This window comes from Globicephala melas, chromosome 9 (assembly GCF_963455315.2).
Source record: "Globicephala melas chromosome 9, mGloMel1.2, whole genome shotgun sequence".
Lineage (NCBI taxonomy): Eukaryota > Metazoa > Chordata > Mammalia > Artiodactyla > Delphinidae > Globicephala > Globicephala melas.
In genome coordinates, this window is record NC_083322.1 from 91,020,648 (window position 1) to 91,044,131 (window position 23,484).

Sequence of the window (23,484 nt, forward strand, 5' to 3'; positions counted from 1 at the left end):
AATTAACTGTATCAATATATTGATACTGTATAACTGTATAAATATATTAGTGCTGTATGGTCAAAATATTATCCGATCAGAGAAGAGTAAGCTTACTCTAAAACACAATTTATGAAAAAAAACCCTACAAATTGAAGAATGTAACTGGGGTTCAAGGACTGAAAAACATTCTTCTGCATTAATTAAAATTACTTATTACATTGTGAGTAAAAGTATGTAAAGCTCTCAGAAGATGGAAAATACCGTACATGCCAGTTGACACGTATGGAGTAGCATGGAACTAGGGCAGCTTCAGAACCCAGAGAGGGGACCAGAGCCTTGCTCTAGTCTCGATAACCCAGGTTAGAATCAAATCCAGGCCATGTGAGACATTCTCCAAAGGTTATTTTGCTGCCAAAAATTAGGATGAAAATGAGAAAGTAAATGACAATGAAGAGAAACACTGACAATGAATGAGTGAGGAGGCATGGAAAATCCAAGACAAAGAGTGAGTACAGAGCTAAGTGTGACAAGGAGGGATATATTTACTAATAAGCACCTGTCAGGTGCAGAGGGCAGAGATTTTTTTTTTTTGGCTGTGCTGGGTCTTCGCTGCTGTGCACGGGCTTTCTCTAGTTGCAGCAAGCGGGGGCTACTCTTCGTTGCAGTTTGCAGGCTTCACATTGCAGTGGCTTCTCTTGTTGTGGAGCACAGGCTCTAGGCACGCGAGCTTCAGTAGTTGTGGCGCACGTGCTTAGTTGCTCCATGGCACGTGGGATCTTCCCAGTCAAACCCGTGTCCCCTGCATTGGCAGGCGGATTTTTTTAATGGCTGGGAAAGGATGCCTTCCTTTAAATATTTTATAACCTAATGAGGACAGAGATGCACATCTAAAATAACTGTCATATAAGAAAACTGGAACAAGAGCTTTTGGGTGAATTACAAAAAAATGTACACTGGAGGACACAGAGAAAGAGAGAGCCTGGCTGAGGGCACTGGAAAGCCGTCAGGTAAGAAATATCTTGTAAGTTGACCTTAAGCAAAGGTAGGACTTCAACAGAGGGAGACGGCAGGTCAGGCAAGGATAGTTCAATCATAAGGAAGCACCCGCAGTGGAGAAAGTGGAAGAAGAAATTGGAAGCGAGCAGTCCAGTCCCTAAATACCACCACCAGGCATAGGAACAATCAGCCAGCCCCTTTCACATCATGGTTATCTGTGTTAAAAAGAAATAGTTCTAGGATATCTGTTAGGACTATCTGCTCAAGGAAATTACAAAACTTTTCAGAATGTAAATGCGATTTGCCATAAATAAAAATTTTATCCACACATTAACACACCGTGGGAATATATCCTGTATTTATGTTGTTTTTTCAAACTTCTATTCTGTAATTTTTAATTATTTATACAGGTATGTCCTAAAAAGTGTCGTGAAACTGCTTACAAAAATTCAAGCACTATTCAACACCTCTTCCATCCCAGAAATAAAAACGTGCTCTAGGAACATACTCCAAATGATCGTTTCTGCCACTAGTTCAGCTTCACGTTTAACAAATGTTTTAAAGTTTATGTTCAAAGCACTAGATCCTGTGCAGAGAAAAAGATGAAAGCGGCCACACGGGACCCCTGTGCAGAGGAGAGATCGGTATGAAGACATGACTCCACCTTTCAGACATTGGATTATCCTAATAATGAGAATCAATGGCTCTGGATCCTCTCCACTGGAGAGCATTTCAAGGTCCCGATATTTCTTTCCTTCTTCATCTGTGTTATACCAATTAGGCCGTTACCTGGTGGTGGGCATGGAGAGAAGCAGCAGAGCTACACTGTATGGTATTTCAAGGGGGGACTAAAAAGCCGTGGAGACGTGAGCAGAAGTGAGGCTCCCTTCTCCTTCATATGAGAAGTTCTCAGACCACACCTCCATTAGGGCGCCCATATCTGTACTTGCTGAAATGTGATCAAAGCTGGTTATCTGAGCCCCACCAGCCCCTGGGTTATCCTGTTGTAATCTGCACACTGGCCATAAGCATGGCATCTTCGTGGGCAAGTTTATGAGCAGGAAGGAGAGAGAGAAGCCACCTTCTCTGGGCTCATTAACAGACCCGTCAGCAAGCACCCAGGTGAACTGAAGTGAAAGCAGCCAATGTTCACACCAGTCACTTCTGCTACTTGTTAGCAGCTCTGGTAAAAGAGGAAATATAGAAAGGAAAAAAACAAACCCTCTGGGGAGGAAACGGTGAAGTCAGGTCTCATTCTCCTGGCTGGATGTCTCCAACCCTTGCTTTCCTTACCACTCGTCACCATGGAAAACCCTGAGCTCTTGGGGAAGGGGTCACTCTACTCTCCTTCTGGACACTCCTCTCCCCTTCCTCCCTGTCCTGACTGGGTGTTCATGGACCACAAAATCCACAGCAACGGGGAGTGCAGTGGACAATGTGAGAGCATATGCACAGACCCTGCATCCATGCTCTCCGGCTAATGCAAATCAAATAACTTTTAGGAAAAGAGGTCTGGGATCAAAAAGAGAATTTGGGGTTGGAACAAGATAAAAGCTAATCCTCAAGCTCAAGTGCAAACATAGACCCGTCTGCTACCTCTGTTTCCACCACAAAGAAGCAGGGAATATATCAATTACTATAAGGACTCTTCTGATTTTCTTAAAGAAAATTTAAAAGCAAGATCATCAGAGCCCCAGATGCTTGAATACTTTCTAGAACATTCTAATGGTCTACTTTTCTTAACATTCTTTTTTTTGGCCGCACTGTGCAGCATGCAGGATCTTAGCTCCCTGACCACGGATCGAACCCATGCCCCCTGCATTGGGAGCATGGAGTCTTAACCAATGGACTGCCAGGGAAGTCCTAGTGGTCTACTTTTAGAATCTTTTGATTAAGTACTAATTTAGTATGGTCAGGTGACTCTAACATACTGCACAAATCCAAATAAAGTTCATTTTATACTATAAATAGTATTTTTGTTGGATTTGAAATACATATACACAGAAAAAAACATGAAATCTAGATTTCCCAGGTCAATGTCTTTAGCGTATGTCACCTTAAGAGAATGCCTTCTGCCTTTAGAGTAATGATTCACATTAATACAAAAAATAATAAGCCTTGTAGAGGTCACCACAATCTTGGTAGATCCTTCATCCTTGGTTAATGTTTCTACATAGCATAAAAGCATATGCAACAGATGGGAATTGGTCACCAATACATACTGGGGGTTAAAAAGACACAGTTTTCCTTCTACAGAGTATTAATAAATTCAGTCTTCAGCTATTCTTCCCAACCTTTAATATGTTTCTATAGAAGATTAGTAAACCTCTCTCCTCACCTTCCTCCCACCCCCTCCTTTTTTCCTTCTCTCCCTTTAATATACAAACAAGGTTAAAGTTCCCTCCCTCCTCATGGCAGTAAAATGACTATAAATTTACTCTTTCTGATTAAAACAAAAAAATATCAAAATGAGCATGTGCAAATGCACGATGATTTTCAGGTGAGAATATTTTCATAGGGAACCAAAGAGGGTCAGGAGACTCCCTGAGAAATACTATTTTTACATTTCCGTTCTATTTGTTTTACGCTTATCAAGTAGAATTGCTTGTGCAAGTTTCCCAAATGTTTAAGTTTTACCTGCGTTATGAAATCTGCTAATGATCTTGACAGAACTAAGGTGTTGAGCTTCAAGAATGACAGTATACTATTGGCTCCATAACATTTGAAAATGTATATAGTGAAAGGAATAAGCAGCAGAGCATTTAACTGATGATGATTTAGCCAACTGCACTTCTCTCTAATACCTTAGACAAAAAACAATCCTCACCTTGTTCAGTCAACGAAGTCCAAAAAAGAACAATAAAAATTCCCCATAAGGGGCATCTCTGGTGGCGCAGTGGTTAAGAATCCTCCTGCCAACGCAGGGGACACAGTTTCGAGCCCTGGTGCGGGAAGATCCCACATGCCGCGGAGCAACTAAGCCCGTGCGCCACAGCTACTGAGCCTGCGCTCTAGAGCCCGCGAGCCACAACTACTGAAGGTCGGGTACCACAACTAATGAAGCCCACACACCTAGAGCCCGTGCTCCACAACAAGAGTAGTTACAGCAATGGGAAGCCCATGCACCACAACAAAAAGTAGCACCCACTCGCCACAACTAGAGAAAGCCCACGCACAGCAACCAAGACCCAACACAGCCAAAAATAAATAAATAAAATAAATAAATTTATATTTTAAAAAAATTCCCCATAATTGGAAAATGCAAAGTACTACCTTATCATGAATGCATTCCTGAACCTGATGCTTCCCAAGGTTAGCCTTCTGGGGTGCTAAAATACCATAGTGCCGTAAAAGTGATTGAGAAAAACAATCTAACAGCAAAGAACTAATTAGCTCTCCACAGGGACGCACCGGACAGGAAGACTAGGTTTCAGAGGATAGAGGGTAAATCCTCAAGGAGGGAAATACATAAACGTGAGTCACTTCTTCTACCCAAAGCCGATCCCTTCAAGCAGACACTGGGGACTGGCCTGCAAAGTAACAAGGGCCCTGATGGACAAGTTTCTCTGTGGGAAGTTGCTGCCATCCAAGTCAATGATCTGCACGAGTGCTATCCTAGTGTATGAGAAAGTGCAAGAGAACTCACCAAACGAGAACATCAGGAGATGTGGAGAATCTGTTCTCCCGGAGGAGACTGGGGGGCAACTTAGTCTATGAGCCGACGTCCAACATTTCTCTAGGAATTCTCTTTTCTACCGTCATAAATCCAAATCTCTCTATAATACTCAGTGATCTGGACATGATCTAGTTTTCCCTCTATCACCGGTTTCTTCTCCAACTCCCCTCTCTCTTTTCTCATTTTCAGATAGAACGAGATCACTGTTATTCATAATAAATTGAGTTCCTATGTGTCCGACCCTTAGTCTTAGGATGAAATTGGAGACATTCAGCAATGTGTTTTGGTGGAGACTAGTCTACCGGGCTCTACCTGCTGGATTTTATATCCCCTGTTGGTAAGGAAGAGAAACAGCATGTTACAAAACAGCCAGAACGCTGATACACAAATGGAAACAAGAAACCTCCAGGATCAGGGATCTGCAAACAGAAGCAAAGGCAGTGACATAGAACCTACGTTGATCTCCCATTGCTGGCTGTCATCCCTGAGGCCACAATTTCCTCTGTGGACACTTGTGGCTCCAATGACAACAGGAAAATAAACCCATGTCCTTACATTTTCCCTGTGTCCAAACCTTATTTTCCAGAGTTTGCTGGCCCAGCCTACCTCTAGAATGATCTCCAGATTTGAAGCTTCTAATCTAAGAGACCCCGGCGTTTATCTTCCCTCTCCCTGACCCTCACGCATGGTCTCTAAAGATGATATGCCAGCCATTCATCAAGCCTTAGAAATATAAACAAATAATTTTAAAAAGTTTGTTTCTTTATTCATATGTCTGTTAAACGCGTAGCACCCTATTAAAGGAACAAATACCACAAACTGTGTTTTTCAACCTTTTTTTTCATTGCCTCCCCTGAGGAAACTTTTTAGACATTCTTTTCCTAATTATACCCCCATGAAATGTTAATACCACAGATATACCATGTCTACTTATGTGAAGTATTCCCATAAAAAGAGTATGATAGTTTTCATCCACCAATAACCAATTTTCTCCCCCTTGGGAGATATACTGTCTACTGAAAATGCGTGATCTTAAAGCATGCAGCAATTGAAATAATTTTGTCAGAAGTATTTAATTACTGCTAATACTCAGTGGAAGGTAAATCACCAAAAAGATCGCCTTTCCTTTAGATCAGTAATCTGTATTGAAGAGCTCCAGAGGAGCAAAGTCTTCATCTCCTGGGATTCTAAAACACAAATCTTCCCGCAGTGCCTACTACCTCTTTGCCTCGCACAGAAAAAGTCTACAGAATTAACCATTGTTCTCCTCAAGTTAGTGCCAAGCCCAATGAAGAAGATCTTTCTTCAATCTCAAGGTATTTTATTTACGCACTAAAACACAAAGCCAACCCATTTCCCACTCCAGAAATGAGATAAATATACTTGCCTCTTGCCGTTTGAAGTTCTGCACATATTCTTCAAACTGTTCATCTTTTGTCTCATCAGCTTTCCCAAGCTTCTGAAGGACCTAGTTTGTGGATAAAACAAAATGGTTCAATTTAATAATGTTTTCAGGTGGGATAGGGACGGTGGGAGGGAGACATAAGAGGGAGGAGATATGGGGATATATGTATAGGTATAGCTGATTCACTTTGTTATAAAGCAGAAACTAACACACCAATGTAAAGCAATTATACTCCAATAAAGATGTTAAAAAAATAATAATGTTTTCAAACAAAAAGCAGAGCAAGGCTGTTGTTTCGCTCTTCTGAGGAGACGTCTCTCTTAGCACAGCTAGTTTTCTGTTCTGTAAGCATCTTGGCCTCGTGGCTTTGGAGTTGAACAGACCTGGCTTTTAATCACAGTCCTACCACGCGCAGGCTGCATGACCTTGAGGAGGTGTCACGCTATAGCATGCATTTATTCACATATTTTTCCTCCAGTAGGCTGTAAGACTTAAAGACAAAAGCTATGCCTTGTCCTTTTGTCCAAAGCATCTGGCACAATGCTTGATGCATAACAGTTGCTCAATTTTTTGTTAAACGGTGAATCAAAGTTATTTGAGGAAAGTACTAGCCTACTTCATAGGGATGGATTTAGAATTACTGGAGCCACAGGCACACGGTAAATTCTCCCCCACCATCTCCTGACACTCTCTTCAATTCACTAAATGTTCAAAGAGGCCCTGGGATACACAAAGCCCATGCTAAGAACTGGTCATCCAGAAATAGCTATATGAATAAAATAAGGCCCCAGGACTTAATCTTAAGCTTATGATCTAATGGGGTAGACAAGGCAAGTTCACAAATAACAAATCAAAGACAATCTGTAATAAGCAAGATGAGTGGGTTGCAAGGCGTTAGAAGCAATATCCCCTTAGAGCTGAGCTCTTCAGGGAATCCTGGTGGGGATTCTTCAAAACATGCTGGAATCCAGCAATCCCACTCCTGGGCATATATTCAGAGAAAATTACAATTTGAAAGGATACATGCACCCCAATGTTCATAGCAGCACTATTTCCAATAGCCAAGACGTGGAAGCAACCTCAATGTCCATCGACAGATGGATGGATAAAAAGATGTGGTACAACATACCAGCAGCTCACTTAACCTCTCTGAGTATATTTCTTCATCAGTAAAATGAAGATAATAATAGTAAAAAGGAAAAAAAAAAGATGTGGTACATACATACAGTGCAATACTACTCAGCCATAAAAAAGAATGAAATAATGCCATTTGCAGCAACATGGATGGACCTAGAGACTATCGTACTAAGTGAAGTCAGTCAGAGAGAAAAAGACAAACATCATATGATATCACTTATATGGGGAATCTAAAATACGACACAAGTACGAAGTTATTTACGAAACAGACTCAGACATAGAAAACAAACTTATGGTTACTAAAGCGGAAAGGGGGTGGGGGAGGGATAAATTAGGAGTTTGGAATTAGCAGATACAAACTACTATATAAAAGTGATAAATAACAAGGTCCTACTGTATAGCACGGGAACTATATTCAATACCCTGTAATAAATCACAATGGAAAAGAATATGTATATATATACATACACACACACACACATATATACACACACACACGTATATAACTGAATCACCTTCCTGTACACCAGAAACTAACACAATGTTGTAAATCAACCATACTTCGAATTTAAAACTATGCTGGCAATTCCTGCAGACAGGAACGTGGCAGAGTACATTCCAGTTAAGGAAGCAACCTAAGCAAAGACCACTGGAAGAATCATGATGGACTGTGAACTGGACATGAGTGGCTCTGTTTTCCTAGAGCACAGGACTGGGTATCAGAAGAAGTAGTTCTTAGCGATACAGCAGAAAGTTACTTGGGAAGGAGCAAAAGGACCCTGAGAGTCATGATCGGGTACACTATTCAAGATTCCCATATCTAGTATCTAAAACACCAACTTATTTAAGAATTTATAAAAACTCCATAAATGTTGCCTTCTCAGAATACGTACACCCTATGGCATTACCAAATATGTTTTTCCAAAACATAACCATTTGGGCATTAAAACATACACTCAAACAAAGCACTTTCTATGGCTAGGTTGTACATCAGCTTATGCTAATTTGTTTCCTTAAAGATATAATCTTGTACAAATTGATAACTTCCTTAGACTCAGTTTAGAATGTTTTAACTAAACCCAAGTATCAAAGTATTTACCCAACAAGTCAGAGTCCATGCAGATTCCTTCAAGAAATAAATTTTCTTTGGAGGTAAATAGTAAATATTCTAAGTATATAAGTAAAAAATGATTATTTTATTCTATTCTAAAACTAACTGTTTATAATATATGCTAGTATTCCTTCCTTTGGCATTACTAAACAAAGATTTTTTTTTTTTTTTTTTGCTGTATGTGGGCCTCTCACTGTTGTGGCCTCTCCCGTTGCAGAGCACAGGCTCCGGACGCGCAGGCTCAGCAGCCATGGCTCATGGGCCTAGCTGCTCCGCAGCATATGGGATCTTCCCAGACCGGGGCACGAACCCATGTCCCCTGCATCGGCAGGCGGACTCTCAACCACTGCACCACCAGGGAAACCCAACAAAGGTTTTTTAAAACAATAAAACTGTATACAGACTCACATATATTACCAATTACTCAACTTCATTCAATTTCATGTCCCAAACCAACATCATATATGAATAATAGGAAAGATATATTATTTCTCATTGCAAAATTATTATTTAAACAAAGCTGGATGTATCCAGTAACATAACTATTCAAAGGACAAATAATCACTCTATTAACTAATAATCTTTTCTCACTTAAGAGTCTCTGTGAAAGACAGAAGAGAAAACACTAATTTTTGAAAGAACTGGGCATTGTAACTAGGGAATAAGTTGATAAGCGTAAGAAACATGATCAAATATATATATGAACTATTTTAAAGTTAACAGAGGTTATTCCTGGATGGTAAGATTCAGAGTGATTATTATTTTTTTCTTTATAATTTGCTACATTTTCCATAATTTCCTCTATGGTTATATGTTACTAAAGTAATCAGGAAAAATCATAAAGATAAGTAACAGGAGTTTATCATACTGATATCTGGTATATAAGAGATTTATGTATTAGATTCTAGTACAAGCAAGTAGATTGTTAGTAACTAGTTGAAAGACTCTCCTCAAAAGATATAGATGAGTGAATTAATATCAACCGGAAGAAAGGTTTCCAGGGGCAGCCCTTGGGGACCTATACCTGATTCAGTGATTCATGTGTAAGGAGAGGGTATCAATGGTACTTACTTCACAGTATTGTGTGAAACTACCAAGGATACACATGGAAAGGCTGAGCTTTGATGCCTAGCATATAATTAATGCTCAATAAATATCTACTATTATTATAGATATTATTATCTAACACTATCGAATAATTTATCAATGGCCTAAACTTATACTGACAAAAAGTTGGGGAGGATATTGGATATGTTATATGATGAGAATGAGGATTCACAAAAGAAAGCTTCCCTAACAAGTTGAAATTCAACAGGGATAAAATGTAGGTCAAAATATAATTGTCCAAGTGCCAGATTTATGTATTCAACTCTCAACTACAATGAGACAGGATGGATGTTAAGAATACATGGTTCCTGGGGCTTCCCTGGTGGTGCAGTGGTTGAGAGTCCGCCTGCTGATGCAGGGGACACGGGTTCGCGCCCCGGTCTGGGAAGATCCCATATGCCGCAGAGCAGCTGGGCCCGTGAGCCATGGCCACTGAGCCTGCGCGTCCGGAGCCTGTGCTCCGCAACGGGAGAGGCCACAACAGTGAGAGGCCCGCGTACTGCAAAAAAAGAAAAAAAAAAAAAAAGAATACATGGTTCCTGCCCTTAAGTAGAAATAAGGAACCATTTTCGCCGACAGTCAGCATGAGCTGACCAAGTGATATTGCTGCCAAAGCATCTAATGTAATCTCAGGCTACACGAACAAGCATGAAAGGTACCCGGGGAGCAGCCCTGAATGATTCTATGTGGTGAACAAGTTGATAACCACATAGATACGTAGTCAGATGAAGCAGAGAGAGTTGATACCATGAGGTAAGAGGCATAAATGATATAATCGGTATAGTAACAGGGAGAAGAGGAGACCAGAGGGAAAAGAGTACATCTGTCTTCAAATACCTGAAGGACCAACATCAGGAAGAAGGACTGGACTTTTCCAATCAGAAACCAGATCAAGAACCAGCACGGGCAGGTAAAAGCTTTATCAAGAAAATGTTTGTGCCAGAAGTTTCTATCATGGTTTTCTGGAAATTAGTTTGTTGGTAGAGGTAATGAGCTCACTGTCCAAGGAGTTATTTAAGTTTAACCCAAAGTTAGAGGTGCTAGAGAAGAGATTTATTCATCACACTGGTGAGTGGAATGAGTCATATTTCAAATATCTTCTCATTCTTGAATCCATAATCAATGTATCATGTTAGACATTTTCCCTAGACAAGAATGCAAATCTCAATGAATAGAAGGCAGAGAAGAACGTCTGTTCGTTTCTATCTCCAGCTGATATTGACTTGCTGAAGACTGCTTGCCAAACCCTGTGCTAGGGGCCGCAGTAGAGCAAACTGCGTTCCAGGGACTGTGGTCACGTGACAGGTCTGAGCACGGGTGCAAGCTGTGGAACTAGGGTAGATGCGGCTAGCGTGCTAGGCAGAGGGCAGATTACGGAAAGGCTTCGTCTGCAAGACTAAAGACTTCAATCTGCTTGTAGAGACCACGGGAAGGCAATGAAGAGTTTCCCTTCCCTGGAGACAGCTACGTGATTAAATCTGTGCTCCCTGGTGACAGTGTTAAGGACAGGTTAGAAGAGAGAATGAGTGGAAAAGGGAGACCAGTTAAGAGATTATTTAAATAGTCCAGGCAATAAATGACAGCCGCAGCTAAGGAACAGATAAAACCAACCCTCAGGAAGTAAACATACAGGATTTCACAGCTTATGAGACAAAAATGGTGAGGACAGAATGAGTCAAGGGTGACATCATTTCTTCTGTGGTGGCTGAATGGGTCATCTGGTGACAATCAGGGTGCTGAGTTGTTGCAAAGTCTCCAGGGAGATGGGAATGGTTTAGATGTGGAATTGGAAAAGGTTAAGAACCAGAAACACAAAGCAGGAATCGTGGGTGGAACCAAAGGCCCAGCTGAGGCAGAAACCACCAAAGTGCAGGTACCCACATTTAAGCAGTTTTGTGACTTTTCTCCAGCAGCCTTGATACAGGTGATAAGATTCATCTGCTACATAGAAAGACAGTATCTTAAGGCATCGAGGACACTGAAACCTAGAACTGAGATGACAAAAAAATGTATCTTCTACCTTGTTCTAATAGTACAATATTTAACAGTGAGTTTATAATTTAGGTGGCCTCTCTCATTCACCTCTCTACTGGCTATGTTGACAATACCAATTAAGCCTGAACAGTTTGGCCCCACTGATATTACAGGAGGATTACTAATATATTCATGCATCTGACACTCAGATTTTGACATGACACATCTTCCTCCTCCCCAGGCAAAAGGAAGAAAAATCTGCGCCTGGTGCATATTGGCTTAGGATTTAGGTCTTTTACTTCAAAGATAATTTCATGTACATTGACACTTTCCTGTTTTTTTGGGTTTTTTTGCGGTACGTGGGCCTCTCACTGCTGTGGCCTCTCCCGTTGAGGAGCACAGTCTCCGGACGCGCGGGCCCAGCGGCCATGACCCAGGAGACCAGCCGCTCCGCGGCATGTGGGATCTTCCTGGACCGGGGCACAAACCCGCGTCCCCTGCATCGACAGGCAGACTCTCAACCACTGCGCCAGCAGGGAAGCCCGACACTTTACAAGAAGATTTCTGTTGTTACTTTTGTTGCTGTCAGTTTTCAAATGCAAAATAATATTCTCAACTGAAGAAGCTTTTCCAAACTGCTTTTCCTTTCAGTGAGATTCTGAAATATTCCTCTAGAGCTGGCTGGGTATTCATCTTCTCACTCTCAGCCCTGAGTTCAGTAAGTTCTGATCTGATCCTAAAAGACGTCATGACATAGGCAAAAAATTAAAAAAATTTAAAGCAGGAATATGGTAACTTGGAATATTTAAGCTAATAAATATTTTTTCAGTGTCTCCTAAAGCAGTTAAGTTTCTCAGCTTGGTTTACAAAGGCTGCTCCAATGATGTGAATCTCACATACTTTTCTAGAGCAATTGTTCGTGTACAAAGTGTCCAAGTCAAGTCCCTAAAAATTTAGAACTCGTTTTAATTTGGGCAGTTTCCCCACACTGTAAAGCCAAAATTCCGATCCAATTTCAAATCCTCGGAGTCCAGTGCAAATTAAATGCTGACTATTGTAGCAGTGAGAGAATAATTGCCTTCTCTCCATATGTTAAAATTAGGAATGGAACACTATGTTCACAGCTCTCAAAAGAAGTAGTTGGCATTTGAAGTCAAAGAAAAAAATTCACAATCTTCCATTCCACATTGAGAGGACTTCTGTTAATTAGGGGAAAGATCAAAGCAAGGTCAAAAAATAGTGAGGTATGACCCCAAGCACGAAAAAAAGTCCTATGATCCGAAGTGGGAAACTGATAAGAGGCGGGGATGCAGACAAGGTAATTCAAGATGAAGGCCACTGGGGGTGTCTGAGACATGTTTTTATATACTGCTTGATGCTGGGACAAGGGAGATGGTTAAAAGAATTCTGCAGCATTGGCCACTGGATGCCCTAGAGAGATTCACACATTACATGACGGCTCAGACTAGACAAAGTTCTAACTCTGGGTGATTCATTCCTTCCTTAATTCATCCTTCCTTAAGCCAGACTCTAAAAGTCAAAGAAAGAATCCTACAATCTAATTAGTTTTCTCTAAACAAGGAGGTGCCCCTCTCTTCATACTTGCTGTCTTTATAAAGAAAGAAGAGCACATCAAATTATGTAAACATGATTCACTGAATCCAGGAATCAAGTACATGGGATGACCATGGCCTTTTCTGGACAGGAGGACACAGACAGATAGTCTTCTACCACTGCCCACACCCAAATGATTCATTCACTTATCTGTCTGGACACCCACCTATCCATTTATCAAGTGCTCACTCTGATGCTGTGCAAAGATCCAAAACCTCGGACTGGAGGGAGACCATTGGGTGCCCGCGAGTGCAGGGTAGCTGCTCTTCTGAAGTGTCCTATGGGTACACACTGCACTGTTTCTCCAACTTCAGGGTACTAGTCCCTTAACCTCTTTCTGGATATGTTTCAAGACTTAAAGAAGTGGCTTTAATGCGGCCTGATTTGAGAAGAATAAGATGAGTCATCCTTTGGTGTGGCTCAGGTGCCCATCAAGGTCCTGCACTTTGCCTTCCATCTGGTCCTCTGTGGGACCTATTTCTGCACCGCTATGATATTCACTTCTTGCCCTGGCAGATCTCAACAGTACATTAGGCATCACATCATCAAAGCCTCTCGGAGGTAGGCATGAGCCTTCTTGCTAATTCTGGGAAACACTTTCAGGGAGGTACACGAGAACAAATGAGAGAGGGAAGGTTCACAGGCTTCCATCCCATTTGGGTGGTCTTCAGACTTTAAAAGTTTGAGAATAACGCATGGTAGAGAGAAAGTACAAGTCTCAGACATGAGCAGGTTTATCCTAAGTGGGACAGAAGCAACTGGGTATTAGAAAGCAGTGGAGGAAAGAAAGTTCAGGGGCCTGGAAAGGAAAGAGAAGTGAGGTGGGTCCCCAAAATGCAGATACAGTAAAGCACCAGCCAAAGCTGCTTTCAGTCACGGGTCTACCTGGTGAGGTATCCTGCTGCAGAATTCTGCTCTCTTCTACCCTCCCCAACCCTTTAAAGTTGAGGGCATCTTACTCCTCTGACTTAAAAAAAATCTTGTTGGAAAAGATAGCTTGAGGAATCCTGATGTAGGAAAGATGAATTGTGAGCCCTGGCATCTATCTGACCCCTTCTTCTTCTCCAGGAAGCTGGGTGCCCCGTCTCTTCCTCTTGCTTGGGTCACCTCGTCTCAAGACTACTTTTCTATGAAAACTGATACTTCCAGTATCCAACCCAGAATACAACATTTACAGCAAAATTCAGGGACACAGTCGGCTAAAACCTTTGAGTCATCCTAAGGCTCTGAGAGGGACCATATTTTCCTTCTCCAGTGCCCCCCCCCTTCAAGGACGGGGCGCTATCTCATGCCAATATTGCACAGTGATCCTCCAACCTCATTAAATCATTCAAATTAATCCTCACGCTGCTTAGCTAGGGGAAGATATTCCTCCATATACCACAAGAGAAAAGTTGTCTGCTAAACTGGTGGCAATCTACCTACAGAGGAGCTGTTAGAAAGGCATGTGGCCATAGCAACCAGGGAGGGCTCTGTACCCAGACATTTCACTGGGGATCAGTCCTGTGCCTGATTTCTTCCTACAGACTCCTCAAGCCACCTTTGTGACCTCAGTTACCCACAGTACCAGCAGAAGATGAATCAGCAATTTGAACACACAGAACTGCAGTACAAATAGGAAGGAAGATGTTGACTTAGGTGGGTCCACAAAACCCGACTCAGGATTTCAGTTGGGAACTGTAAATTCCCTAAGACAAGAGGGAGTTGATGGACAGGAATCAGATGAAAAGGAGAGTCCAGAGAAGAGAGTAAAGACACGTTTTTGCTTTTCTTCCTCTAGGGAAAATGCCCCATCTTAATAACTCCATATTCCTTAATTTATGAGCTCTCATCTATGGAAATTTAAAATACATCAAGCACAGTTCCAAATGCATTATACCTAAAAGTGAATTTAATCCTTCCAACAATCTTGTGAGTTAGGTTATAATGACCCCCCTCATTTTACTGATGAGAACACTGAAAATTGGTGAGGTTAAACGATTGACCACAGTCACAAACTAGTATGTAACTGAGCTGGGATTCAAAGCAAACAGCATGATTCCAGAGTCAGCTTCTAACTACAAGGCTATAATGCCCTGAAGACAGCAGCAGGGAAAGAAACATGGCTGGCAGCTTTTCCCTAGACAACGAAGTCATTTCCGTCCATTCTACGTTCACTCTCACTGTCTGTGTCACATGGCCAGAGATGCCAATATAGCAACTGCTGGATCCATACTTCTGTTAAACGGAACCATCTGACACCACCTCCATCCAAAATAGGTCATTATATTCATTCAAGTACCCTGGGTGAGTGGACGTGGGTTACACAAAATACGCATTCTCCCCACTCTACCCTTACTTAGAAAGAAGACCTCCAACTAGCTTCAGACTGGCAAAAGGCCTCATTATAAGAACCTTAGAGATCAGGCCACAAAGAGTGCCTCAGCAACAAGTAGTTCAGAAAAACAGAACAAAAAACCTTAGGTGCACGTCAGTACAATGTAGCTGCTTGTTCTATAATGTCCTATGGGCAAGCACTGCACTGTTTCCCAAACTTTTGGTGGAAAGAATGGCATGAACAGATCCTGGCAACAAAGTCCCCACCGCAGTCCTGCCTGGGGCCACTGAGTGATATCAGAAAGGACACTGTCCCTCTTCAGACTCCTTTTTTTATTAATGATGCCTTTGGTAACTTGACCCTTCCTGCCTCACAAACACTTCGTGAATAAACACAAAGAGAAAGACACAGGGTGCTTAAAGAACGTTTGAAATCGCATTCTGGGTAACCCCATATTGAAGCAGGACCCCAATTCCACAGGTTCCTAAATGTGCAACAGACTCCAATTGCCAGGGTTCACCGTCACCAAGGATTTTAGACAGACCCAACAGGATGTGACTCAAAGGCCATTTCACTAGTGGTTTCTATCTTGAATGGTTATTGATCCCAAACTAAGAGTCATCTGATGTAAAAATTTTTATACGAATTGCAGGTTTGAATGGAAGTCAAAAAAAAAAAAAAAGGAGATTGCTAATAGGTTGAAAACCAAATGGTACTTCCTCTGGAAATGAGTCCTGATATAGAGCTGGACATGGTATTTTCCATTCAGTTTGTTCCCGTGGCAGTTTTCTAAAGATCCGTGCACAAGAAGGAACTCTGAGTGCCTTCGTGACCTTTATTTAAGGAACACTGGAGCAGAGGGGCAACATAAGGTCCTGGGAGACGTAGGTGAGATATAGGATGCTCGTTACGGCTGTGAGGGCTGCCTGTCAGAGCACATGGCCTTCTGCTCCTGGGCACTCAGGGCTGAAAATACTTCTCACCAACAAACATGCAATCGCCACAAACAAACAAATAAATAAAGGAGCGAAGAAACAAGCAAATCCTGCAGCACTAATTATTCCTGCACACATTTCTGTATTCTGCTTTTACGCCTTGATTTTCAATCTTCTGCAGCTATTTTTAAAGTCTGATCTGCATGAAGTGAATTACTAAAGAAAAGAAACTATGAAATATAGTTTGGATGAGGCCCACTTTTCAGATTTAATTGGAGCTTCTGGAGCTGGATTCGCCACTTTCATATGGTTAATATGGAATATTTTATAAAGTTAAACGCAAACTTTGTATGAATTTTTAAAATATCGAGCCTAACAGTATGCTGCTTTGGGCTATATCACCAGACTCTTGTCTGGACAGGGGAATACTTTAAGGGTTTTTTTTTTAAGAAGCACAGTTTGGTGTGTAAGAATTACCACGTGATAGAAGGTGTAGGAAGAACACAGCTGTTTTCTGGGCACCCTGAGTGATACTTACATGATACTTGCATAAGGGAAACACGCTTCTGGAACAGCCTTTTACTGGCTGTTCGGACCATCTGTAAACACATGCAGACACTTCTGCGGGTCATACTCTGCACTGACGCCTACAGATCCACACTCCCCCCTCCTCACCTGGTTCAGCACCTCTAGGGACTGCACCGGGCCCTGCCCCTCTGGCTTCTGTCTAGAGTTGATCATGAGAACTCAAGCCAGCAGAAGATGGAAAGGCAGGAGCAGAGACGTGGGGACAGTGGTTCCCCTGGTCCCCTCCTTGCAGCCACCATCACAGTAGCCTCAATCCTCTGGTGGCCCCTCCAACAACTACATCTCCTCTCCCTAAGTTCTGATAACAGCTTCCTCCCCTTCCCCTATAGGCCTGGAGATCAAAGACCCCCAGCACCCTCCTCTGCTGCTAGACCCAGCAGCGTCTCCATCCCTTGCTGGTTTCCCGTAACGCTTTCCACAGGCCATCCTGGAATACAATTGGGGTCTCAAAATTCCTAGCTCAAAATCTCCCACCGCCCTTTTCACCTTCCAACCATGAGCAATAATGAACTAAAGCAACCCAACACACTTCTAAAAAAGTACCACTGTTGTGTCACAGTGTACGAATGGGATAAAAACAAACCAGCACAATCCATCCTACCAGAAACAATTTGCAAGATAAGCAAGTCTAAAGATACTGATCCCACAACAATGGGGTTTTGCCAACGAGGACGCTTTTCAGGAACATAAGCCCTGCCTGCAGTTGGCAAAGGATAATTCTCATTAAAAAGTGTTTAGTAGGATGTTTTCAGCCTTCATTTGAAGACATCTCAAAGAGAGATTGTTTTTCCTTTTGAAAGCTTGTGGGACTTTTATCCCTGGCATTTGAACGACATCTTTTCATGAATGTTCTTTAGATGTTGATGTTCCTCCGTTGAGAATTCAAGGGAATCACAACCAAAATCCTAGTAGGCTCACTGAGGAAATTGACAAGATAATTCTACAGTTAATATGGAAATGTGAAAGACACAGAATAGTCAAAACAATTTTGAAAAAAAGGAGAATAAAGAAGGATGCTATATCCCACACCAAAGCTCTTTAGAGCCATAAAGTCGAACTTGCAGAATAGAAAACTAAAAATGGCATGACTTACTTTTGTCCTACTGAAAGGGTAGTCTCCTGCAAAATCTTTGACCTTGGCACCTAGTAAATCCTGAGCAGAGTAAAAAGGAAGCAACACCTACAAACAACTAGCTTCTATATGTCTTATTCCATGTTTATGGGGAAATCAAATCCCACGCAGGGTCTCTGGTGTAAAAATCAAAATGTTTAAAAAGCTAGGGCTGTGTTTTTAGAAAAATAACTGACCATGATTCTAAGGCCAAACCTCTCTCCACAGCCTGCATTCTCATGAGATCATTACTGTAGATTTCACTGGCTACACCAGTTCTGCACCTTATTGTAGGCAACACTGCAGTAGTATTTCTCTGCCTTTTGTTTAAGAAGATCCGGATGTGAGATCACTTTATTTATTTATTTTTTACAGTAGGTCCTTGTTGGTTATCTATTTTAAATACAGCAGTGTGTACATGTCAATCCGTAACTCCCAATCTATCCCTCCCCGCTGAGATCACTTTTTAAAAAGTTGGTCCTTTCCCTTCTGCTTCAATGTCGCTAGTAAAGCCATAATCTATAATATCTAATATTTGATTAGTCAGCAAGTGGAAGGAATACTGCAGTCCAATCAACATGATGTCCAGGGTCATAGAGAGGAGTAACCCATGAACACTTTGAAATCTTCTTACTGTACAGCTTTCACCCGGCAGCTTGCTAGATATGCAGAATTTCACGTCTATCCCAGACCCACTGAATTAGAATCTGCTGTTCAACAGTATTCCCAGGCAATCCATCTGTACGTTCAAGTTTGGGAACCCTGCTCCAAAAATTACAAACTCAGTGTCACACCCCACAGGTAAATAAAAAAAAAAATAGTCATTTTTCTGGGCATTTGCTGTCAATGTAGGAAAAATCAAGCTTTTCACACTGAAACTGCAACGATCACAGGATACACCTTGAACATTGGATATTAAAATGAATGCACAATCTCTATTCAGCGTTTCCTTCATTCTCTTAAAGCAAAGGACTGAAAAATTTCCAAATGGTTAAATGCTCTGGACAGGTGAGTGGGTTCTGGTTGTTTGCAGTTTAATTTGCATTTTAATGATGTCATCACCATCAGGTTTTTATAAAAACATGATTCTGCAGACTACTCCATAGGAAGCGGAATCATTCCAATCAGTCACGTTTTTGTCCACAATCTGTGAATTAAACGTGAGTTTCTGGCTCAGCGACAGTAAACAACGTCAGATAAATGAAACAGGAACATCTGTGACGGTTTTCCTGGCCATCCCCCCAAATGGTGAGTAAGGCACTCCTGCCCTTTCATGTGGAAACAACTGAAATCACATGGACCTCGGCATGAATGTTCCAAGCAACCTGGACTACAAACAGGGGACTTTAACATCAGACAATCATGGCTGCAAATAAGAGCAAATCTGTTTCTTTGGCAAATGTCCTATGATGGTTTTCCATATAAAATAAGAAAGAGGCTTTAACCCAGAAGTCTGCAGGCCAAAATCATTTATACTGAACCAATCTTTGCTTCTTCCTCTAAAATCTAACAAACATCAGGGACCTAATGCCCAGCCAGCACCCGGCTGTGAACAAGACACCAGGCTTACCCTTAGCCCTATGCAGTATCCGCAAACACAACAGTCACCTCCTCCTTTGAACATAATTGAGGCAAATGGGATCTTCTCCTATCATCGCTTCTTTCTCTTTTCCTTTTCCCTCCTCACCTCTTACTGGAAGCTTCGTGACAGACTCTTTCGGCATAAAATATACTTAAATTAGCTGTGAAATGTATCCAATATTAGTGAGAGAAAGTTTCATTTTGTAGAACTGTCTCTCCAAAGAATGTGAAAAACCTTATTCACTTCCACAAATGCCCAGGCCTCAAAAATTCGAATTCCTCCTCCTCCTCAATAAGTCCAGGACCCTGCGGAAAGGGCCAAAGGCATCCTGAGGCAGAGATGCATAGCTGCACATCCCAGGTAGGCTGCTTCTGAAATGTTAAGCTGCAAAGTTAGGAAATGGGAAAAGTAAAGAAACATCTGTACTGTACTTGGGTCTCAAAGTATGAACAGAAGCATCTAAAATGAGCCTTCCTTCTGAATATGGGCTGTACAGTTGCACTCTCCTAGGTGTTAAGGACCAAATGAAAGGGTTATATAACCAGCTGGAAAGACAAAAGACAAAAACTTAAATAAATGTAAATTTAAATAATAACTCACGCTTAAACAAAAATTAGCCAGGAAACTAGATGACTTCATATGGTCTTAATATGCTAAGTGCATTTTGAATCACCACGAAGATGACGCAGAATGCAGTGTCGTCCAAAAATTTTTTGACCAGAGAACCTTTTGGTCTAAGGAGTATCTTGTGAGACTGATGTGCTACCAAACACACCTGGGAAAGCCCTGAGCTACACCATCCCTACCAGGGATCTAGACCTGGGAGGCCCTGCGCCTCTAAAACAGAGCTCCTCCACCTGGCTGTGGCATCAGGATCACCTGGCAGGCGTCTGTTGAAGCAGGTCTGCAAATATCATTCTGATGACCACAGATTTGCTCTGATCTGTTAGCTGTGGGCAAAGCCTTACGCTTATTCCTCAGGAGTAATTATTTTAATTTAATACCAAGTTTATATAACACTCAGAAGTGAGCCATCTCTCAGCAACAAAAACAAATCATGAGATGTCCTGGTTCAGCCAGGTGTAGGCTCCATCGCCCTGGATAAGCCGCTGAGGCCCCAAGGGTCTCCCTTCCTCATTTCTGCCGCCCCAAGGCACCCACACAGGATCCTGAAAAACAAACAGAATCCCTGCATTGTAACTCCTGCCAAGTGCAGCTCAGGTTACTGGGATACATACGGGCAGCATCATTAATTGCCCTGCATAAATAATTCAATATAAACCAGGCTCGTATAATTGGTGGGGAGGGGATCTGGTTCATGACCCAGCTCTGCCACGTGTAAGCGAAAGCTTTCTCACTTCTTCCTCTTCTTCTCCACCATTCTTTCACCATTTAGGTGACAACTAATGAAAGAAAACCATCTGTGTAATATACATCATGACCTCAACATACGCCGGCCCCAAATTCATTTTCTACAGGTCTCTGCGCCCTGCAGGACTGAACCAGTGGACAGACTTGCCCAAGCTCCCTTGACTCTAGCTTCCTGGACCAATGGAGGCACCAGCAGGAAATGAAAGTGTGGGGAAAGAAAGGTCAGGTCCCGCTCTGTCTCGGCTTTGAGCTGTTTCTGGCAATACTTATGTTCCCTTCACCCCTACGGCTCCCATCCGGAAACCCCTCCTTTATGACTGTCACTGGGTCTAGCTGCACCATTTTCTCCTCTTGCCCCTTGAGTCCTAGCAGTGGCTACAGTTTCTTGCTGTTGTTACTAGTCTTTGGTGATTCCGTTAACACTTCTGCCCTTCTATGCTCTATTCACTAAAGCATCTTTAAAAAAAAAATTTATTTATTTAATTATTCATTTATTTGGCTGTGCTGGGTCTTACTTACGGCATGCAGGATCTTTTAGTCACGGCATGTGGGATCTAGTTCCCCGCCCAGGGATTGAACCCACGCCCCCTGCACTGGGAGCACAGAATCTTATCCACTGGACCGCCAGGGAAGTCCCCACTAAAGCATCTTGAACCATCTGAGCTGAATTCTGCCTCCTGCCAGGCCCTGGCTGATAGCCCAAGACCGTCTCTGGCCCTGGCAATCACTGTGCCCATCCTGAATCCACTGAGCAAGGGGTTGGAGGGCATAGTTGCAGTTTTAAAGCACACATGCACATATACACGGTCACAAAAAAACCTGGTCTCTCAGAATAGATTGCTGAGGGTCCAAATAAACCATTTTAATATACATCAAGTAGCGTGTATTTAAATATATATTACATTGAGTCCAAGTTCTAAAGCCGTAATTGCAAAACAAGCCTGTGCCCTAGGAAGGGTAATATGTATTTACATAGATTAAGGCCCTTAAAAATTGGCCTTGAGTGCTGCCAGAATTTGATTCCTATAAAATAAAATTTCAGGGCTTCCCTGGTGGCGCAGTGGTTGAGAGTCCGCCTGCCGATGCAGGGGACATGGGTTCGTGCCCCAGTCCGGGAAGATCCCACATGACGCAGAGCGGCTGGGCCCGTGAGCCATGGCGTCTGGAGCCTGTGCTCCGCAACGGGAGAGGCCACAACAGTGAGAGGCCCGTGTACCGCAAAAAAAAAAAAAAAAAAAAATTTCAAAACTCAAACTGATATAAAAGGAGCCTGGTGGTTTTCAAAGGCAAGGCCTTCTAGGAGGGCCAGAAACACATGCTCGGATACCCACCCTCCATCTCTGCAGCCTGGGAAGGGGTTTGCTCTCACTGCAGAAGACACGACAGGTCAGAAGACAGCTGACGGTAAGAATTCTTACCAGGGTCAGCTCTTCCAGACCTCTGCAATACCCGTAGAAAGAGGAAAATAAAATATCTTTTGCATCCTTTTGCGGGGAGGAAGGGCGTCTCTTGAGTCAAAGGGATTGTTCAATACTGCCCAAAATATTTACTGTTTGTCCCTGCTAAAAACTACGAAGTAGCTCTGTGGTCAGAAATTGGCCATATTGCAGAGCCTGATAGAAAAAAATGTTTAGGCCTTCTTCCCTAAGTTAAAATAAAATGATGTACCCAGAAGAAAGGAAAAAACCTCTAAAGCCCTTGTAAAAGGATTAATTGGGCGGATCAACCTATGATGTCATTTAGGCTGCAACCCGATTCTCTGGGGAATTAAGAGCAACTGTCCTTATCTTACAAATCTTTGCAAAACTAGAAATGTGAGTCTGGAGGCAATTCAAAGTTCACCTATTCTTTTTGATCAATCCCCAAACCTCCCCTATTGAGTCCACAAGGCTTGTAAAATGCGGGTCTTGGGCAACCCAAGTCCTTCTTGGAGAAACTTGCATGCTTTCCCTGTTCCTCTGAGTTGTCAATGTGAAAATACAATTTTCAGGGAGGTAATTTTGATCAAAAGAAAAACAATGGAGAAAGGTCATTTGGAACTTGGACAAATGAGAAATCTTAAGTGTATGGAAGCTATTCTCTGTGTCTGTCTGTTCACATGCATCTATATGTATGTGTTGTAGATGTCTGGTATTTTCTACCTCTAGATGATATTGTTAGAATTAATTTGTATATGTGCTCTATTTAATTGGCCTGAAGAAAATTAAGCTCTTACATAAGTCATGTATTCTAAAGTTCTTAAAAATGTAAGAAAAACTAACTCAAATGCTTTTCAGGTTCACACCATCTGAGATAATCTTTAGTAAATAAATCTAGTCTAAATGTGTTAGTTTAATTAAAGCAGACATGTCTCTAGGATTATCAACATTAAAAATGATGCAGACATACAACTTTTATTCTACCTAGGCTTACTAAAGGTCAAATAAGTTCATGTAATCTCTTATAAAATCTGCCAGGAAGAAAAACTGTTTGGGTTGATGACTGACTTTGTTTAATGACTCATAAAGTTTTTAATGGGTAATGTAAACATAACTGTTAAGAACAAATAAAGTAAATTGATGTAAGTAGGATAAACAGT

General features: G+C 41.9%; 1 protein-coding gene across 1 annotated transcript in view; it reads right to left on the reverse strand.

Annotated features, from left to right (window-relative positions):
- The window catches only part of LOC115860899 (amphiphysin), a 190,945-nt gene that overhangs the window by 97,467 nt on the left and 69,994 nt on the right, over positions 1-23,484 (reverse strand). Inside the window, exon 2 of the mRNA XM_030871166.2 lies at positions 6,038-6,122. Within this exon, the coding sequence (XP_030727026.1) occupies positions 6,038-6,122 (85 nt within the window). The remainder of the gene's footprint in view (positions 1-6,037; positions 6,123-23,484) is intronic.